We start from the raw sequence: 6249 nt of genomic DNA on the forward strand, positions 1-6249 counted from the left end.
CTTTAATCTGGCCTAGATTTTCATTCATTTTTACCTTTTTGCAGTATTTCAGTGGAAGGAAAAATACAATACTACCGCTCAGCATCGATTCCTAGCGTCTCTTCTTGACTAGCATCACATTCCAAAGTTAATCAATTGTTTTAGCTCAGCATTCAAGATGGAGAGATTGCAATTTGCAGCTTACAGTAAAAAGAGCAGAACAGCAAGAATAAGTTGCAAAAATGCGTAATCGTGTTGAAGTAACCAGCATATACCTCTGTGCTCGAAATTCCTAGCTTCATCCGAAGGGCTAGACCAAATGAGGTCATGATAATGATCCGGTCCATATATATTATTATGTGTCATTCCCTTACTATAAACGGAGACTTAGATGATTAACTCAATTACCACCGTATACTGCTTAAGTACTGTAATACACCGAAGGCAACAATTGGGTGTGTGTTCACTGTAGCTGCTGTTGTTACTGTTGCAACCCTAGGTTCATTTGAACGTGAACTTGGTGGACTACAGGCTGAGGTTGCCCTTCTGCAACCTACCATCCTCCTTTCGAGGGAACGAGAGGGAGTAAAGGGAAGTTTTATATCCGACCAGCAGGTTTTATCGGTGCTACCAGGGGCAGGCATTCTTTTTCAGAATATTATCGGCCGCTTAATAATGACTCTCAAGCTCGTACGTTTTATCTTTATCTTATTCTAGCTGACTCCAGGCAATTTAATTAATCTGGAACTGAGTCAGTGAAGCCTGATAATGTATATACTGTAGCTCTTAACTCTCATGGTCGGAGCAACTCTATTATAATTCCAACTCAAGTTACATGATATTCTTCAGATGAAAGTGAGTCAAAGCTGCATGAGTCGTAGGAGTCTTTTCGAACTGGATGTGGTTTGATTTAGCCTCTGTTATCCCTCTCGGTAGGAAAAGAATCTCCCGGTCAGAATAAAATCGTATGAGAGTAACGAGAACAAACTACAAATTACGTTATCGTACTTTAGGGATTATGACACGTCGATGGGTCTTGTAGAAGAGCAGTGCAGTCTGTTCAGCGAAATTCAAATAACTTGAATGATATCGAACTTACGGTCTTTAAAATCGGGTCACTTATCCAAGCACTGACGTCCCTTATTTAGGCCTGTCGGTCAATGCATGTTTATGAACAGCTTTCTCGCCTGATTTATTAGCGTAATATTTTACTAGTGTGGCCTCATGGAGCGAATGGATAGCGAGGCATTAACTAAGAGCGTCTATGATGTGAATTATTTGGAAGGAGAAGGAGAGGTTGACTAAGGACATGGGAGAGAGATATGGCATGAGAATGTATGAGGGAGACTTGGGTGTGATGGATGACGGGATTACACTCCTTACTTTAACTTGGCCAAAAACTACTCTCTCCATCCTGAATGATCATTAATAACAATATAGTAGATTAACACTAGAATATGATGGTACTCACGAAGAGCCGTTACTGAAAATGTGTAAACCCACAGCATTGTCTTCATATTCTGCCAGTGAACTACGTGCAAAGGCCTGGAAAACGACAAACATCTGGGCCAAAATACGGTCAAAGAAAAGAGATTTATTTCTTTAAAGACGATTCTGAGGTCTTATAGAAGTGATGGAAGAACTCTAATAATAGTTTTAACTCCTTCTGTTCAATGATACAGTTTATATATTTATTTCTGCTACCTCGCGAAGGTTTTATTCAGCTTTGCAGAGCTGTCCTGTGGTGACAAGATAAGACTGGCATCTAACCTCTAAGGTCGAAAAAGTCGATTAATAAAGTTGCAAGGATATTTCAAGAACACAGTGAGTGATACGCTATCGAACTGGAGAAATAAAGGAAATTACATCGTAACATTGTGCCCAGCAACCCGGCTCTTATACCTGGCAGCCAATATCTTACTTGACTTAATACCTACGGAGATAAAGTAGTAGCAAGGATATCATCAGAAGCCATAAATTCTTCAGCAGATTTGTAGCCTGTTGGTGTTTCGTGTACCTGAAGTTCGTATTTCGCAATGGCTTTTCATTCACAAACTAATCTGGACATAACGCTGCAAGAATCGAACTTGGATTATTTCATTTGCGAGCTAGACGTGCTAAGCAATGCACCAGCGGCTTCCCCTTTGCAACTGATACATTTCCGGTTTTGATATGCCAAGTTACAAAGCACGAACATAAATATGCCTGGGAATCATGCCGTGGAGTTACCCCTAATGGGATGGCAATAAGTAGATTAAGGGACAAGATAGTTACTTCAGGTAACAATAAGTAATCTTTATATATTTCATTTCTGTCTGGTGCCCATTACACTTATTTCAGTGGTATACCTGATCCAAAGATAATTATACAAATAATATTATGCGCTTAGCTTGACGCAGTGCTGATGAAAACTCTCTCTCTCTCTCTTAGCTAATGCGATAAACAACATGTTTGAGCTTATCTTGACAAAGCAGCCTACGTATATTACAACTAAGTCGTGCTGCAGCTCTCTCTCTCTCTCTCTCTCTCTCTCTCTCCCTCTTAGCCAATGCGATAAACAACTTGCTTGAGTTTATCTTGACACAGTACTTACATTACAACTAAGTCGTGCTCTCTCTCTCTCTCTCTCTCTCTCTCTCTCTCTCTCTCTCTCTCTCCCTCCCTCCCTCCCTCCCTCCCTCTCTCTCTCTTAATTCTTTGGTACTCTTCAATCATCTGCTATTGCACACACACACACACACACACACTACCTCGTCCAGACCCGCCCTTAACACTTTCCCCCGCAGACCCAGCAGGTAATCCATCTGGTTACCACACACACACACACACACACACACACACACACACACACACACACACACACACACACACACACACACACACACACACACACACCTTTCAATAATGTGCAGTTACCATCTATGCTTCTCTTCTACTGCCTCGAAAATGTATCAAAAGCTAATAATTCTGAGCCACCTAACCTTGCGTATTCGAGTAGGTTGAAAGGGTTGGAATTTCGCCTCAATATCTCCGAGTCCCAAATGTAGAGAAAAATCTTGACTGCAGCTGTATACAACCAGGGTCTGTCAGCTTCTGGTATACTGCAGGAATGGACTCTTGACCGAGATGTAAACCAGTCTTCAGTACTCAGGACAAGGGTCGTATTCTTAGTGGTTCTGGAAATTTCGTAACACCTCTTTCTTTGTGAATTATTGTGCGTATTGCAAGTGCTTATCCTCTAGTGTATTACTGACGCAAACTATGTCAGTACTGAAACCACATAAAGAGCATATGAGAAAATGTTAAGTTTCGATATAGAAAAAAAATCGCAATGCAAAATGTGCTACGAATCCTTCGATGCCACTTAGCGCACGATCATGAACTGGACTGGCGTGACCGACGAGGAAACCACCTGGCCATTACCGAAGACTACAACACGCAACCGTTGATCTTACAATCTAGGTCTCTATTTCAGTTATAAGTGCGAACCTGCTTGGGTAAAGAAACCCTTCCTACAAATTTCGTGTTCATGTGGAAAAAGAGATGACGCTTTATATGAGAGGGGCCAGTACAATAAAGAGACTGCAACTGTTCCCCGTAAATAGGATGTGGGCGCTTTTCTGATGAACAGACTTTTCATTTAATGAAACAGAATGAACCTAAGGCTGAGAACCTCCAAAGCTTGTCTCTTCTGTACAAATCTAGCACATAAGAAAGCTAAACGCAATATCTTTTCATTTTGAGATTCCTGAGCAAATTTAAGAATGAAAGATAAAGGTAATGGGGAAGATGGACTGAGGTAGACAATTCTAGACTTGACTAGCAGCATATATACACGGAAGACAGAGTAGAGTCGAGGATTAATAATCGCGCAACCCCCAAAGCGTACAGAACTGGTTAACCCCAAGATGGCTCTGTCGTATGGGGAAGACATGGGAGAAGTTTTTTGGAATCCTGGCTTCATATGACACCAATAAAATCTAGCTTGAATGAGTTACGCCCTACGACACACCCGTCAGCACGGCCACTTTTTGACCACAGAAGAAAGGAGTCACTAGACATCACTGACAGCACACTTGATGGGGCTTAAGAACCCTTGCATTATTGTTATCAAGGAGAGTCATTCCTACCTCATAATCAAGGCTCATCGAATTAACCACTACAAAGGCTCGTATTCTCTTGAGTTAAGGAGGCTCTCAAGCACCTTTTTTTTAGCGACTGATACTCGTATTATGGACTACACTTTGCTACTCTTTTGTATACTGTTCATATATTTTCACTTCCATGATAGAGTGCATAAATAACACAAAGTAATGGTTGACTGGCTATATGTAGAAATAAACCACTAAGGAAGAGATGTCAGGGAATCTCCTTAACCGATGAGAATATGGGCTAAAAATGTCGAAACTGTAGCAATGGCCAAGTTCCTCTCGGTGAAAACTAACGGACCCTAGTAACCAAGGACTCTCTTTCTCACCTCACAACTAATCCTCACCGACTTTCGTGTAACCACTTCTTAGTATTCAAGGTGTGGGAGTGGTCCAGTTTCGTCAAATAAAAACAAACCGACCCCATAGTAGAGTGATCTTGACCGAGTGTCTGGAGGTCGCGCTGGCAAAAAGCATTGCGGGAGAGACATGCCCAGGTACATCCATGGCAAAAAGGTGACGAAATTTTGTAGCAAAGGGTAACTGGCAACTTGTACTAGGCCCCTATATAGGTTGGTCCCTCACTAGTTCGTACACACTTCGTCACACCGAGCAACATGAAGCTTGTAAGTTTCGGTTTACCTATCTATCTATCTACCTATCTATCCTTCCATACACTGGTCCTTTAATTCTGGAATGGGGTGGTCACACGCAAATCGCCTCCATGTCATCCTGTCCTTCCTCTAACACCAACCTTACTCATTTATCTCTCCATCCCATCCCACCATCTTATCTTTGGTTTCCCCCTCCCCTCTCCCCTTCCAAAACACTCAATCTTCTGTTCAAACTCTTTCTCTCTCTCTCCTAATGGCCAAACCAGCTCAAGGTACCTCCCCCAGCACCTTCTTATTCTCACAGCTGGATTTGCTCAGGAATATTCCTTAATTAGAACTCGACAGGCTATCAGGAATGAGCTTAAAGGTGGGAAAAGGAGAGATAGACCCAAGAAGGATATGGTAAATGAATGTGTGCGAAAGCTGAGAAGACTCAAAATAACGCAATCCTTCAATTTTCGTCCTCTGCACAGATCCTCATCGCCGCCCTCGCCGCCGTGGTCGCAGCAGCCCCTAGCTACGACAATGGTTCCAGTGAAGAAGAGGCAAAGATCCTTCAACATGACTTCAACATCGAGGATGACGGCACTTACGTCCTCGGCGTCGAGACCAGCAACGGCATCGTAGCCTCCCAGTCCGGTGCCCCCTCTGGCCCGGACTATGCTGTTGAAAAATCCGGATACTTCTCGTAAGTTATCCTCTCCATAAGGTATTATTTACAGACTAATCCATATACTGAGCCACTTTGCAAGCTCTCGCCTGTTGATGGAAGGGCTCATTCTGTTGAGGTGAGTGTGGGAGTAGGATAACGACGCATGCTGAAACAATCCAACCACTAACAGTCAATGAACCAATGATTAGCATTCAATTTTCTACGCAAGACAGACATTAGTTACATAAATTAGCAGCAGGGTGAAATATAAGAATCACCCTCTCTAACCACCCTGGTATATGCTTGGGTAATGTTAGTTCCGTAAAATGCCAATACCAAGTAATATAATGAAAACAACACATGATTCCCCTCTACCACAGCTGGACTGCCCCTGATGGTACTCCCGTCCACGTGAAGTTCGTGGCTGACGAGAACGGCTACCAGCCTGAGTCTGACCTCCTGCCCGTGGCTCCCGAGTTCCCCCACCCAATCCCAGACTTCGTGCTGGCCCAGATCGCTAAGGCCGCAGAAGAGGACAGGAACCGAGACTCCAATGAGAGTTACAGCTACGAGTAACTGGACCACGTGAATTGAGCAGTATGATTTGGTGCTCAAGTTCCCAATATGTGTGTTGAGCGAATGCATGTCTTTTCTATTTATTTCTGCTATGAATAAACAAATCTCTGAGTCAGTCTCTCCTTTTTCTATATCCTCCAAAGGAGTTTTTTTTTTCTTTTTTTTTTGTGTGTGTTTTCCGTCCACCCCTGAAATGATTTTTGAAAGGATTTTTACACAAAAGTTTACACGGTCTAGTGAATATTATAATCAGTCTTGCCTGATTTCTTTTTCATCGTTT

The 6249-nt window shown here is 42.6% G+C and overlaps 1 protein-coding gene across 1 annotated transcript; it reads left to right on the forward strand.

Moving 5' to 3' along the window:
* The first annotated feature begins 4744 nt into the window (after positions 1-4744).
* On the forward strand, positions 4745-5969 carry LOC145412473 (larval cuticle protein III/IV-like). Its single transcript, XM_080282354.1, has 3 exons — positions 4745-4753; positions 5215-5429; positions 5774-5969. Exons 1-3 carry the CDS (start codon positions 4745-4747, stop codon positions 5967-5969), a joined length of 420 nt encoding a protein of 139 aa, XP_080138480.1.
* The last annotated feature ends 280 nt before the right edge of the window (positions 5970-6249 follow it).

The sequence above is a fragment of the Coenobita brevimanus genome, chromosome 93, assembly GCF_032717465.1.
Source record: "Coenobita brevimanus isolate Jiangsu-jjx chromosome 93, ASM3271746v2, whole genome shotgun sequence".
Lineage (NCBI taxonomy): Eukaryota > Metazoa > Arthropoda > Malacostraca > Decapoda > Coenobitidae > Coenobita > Coenobita brevimanus.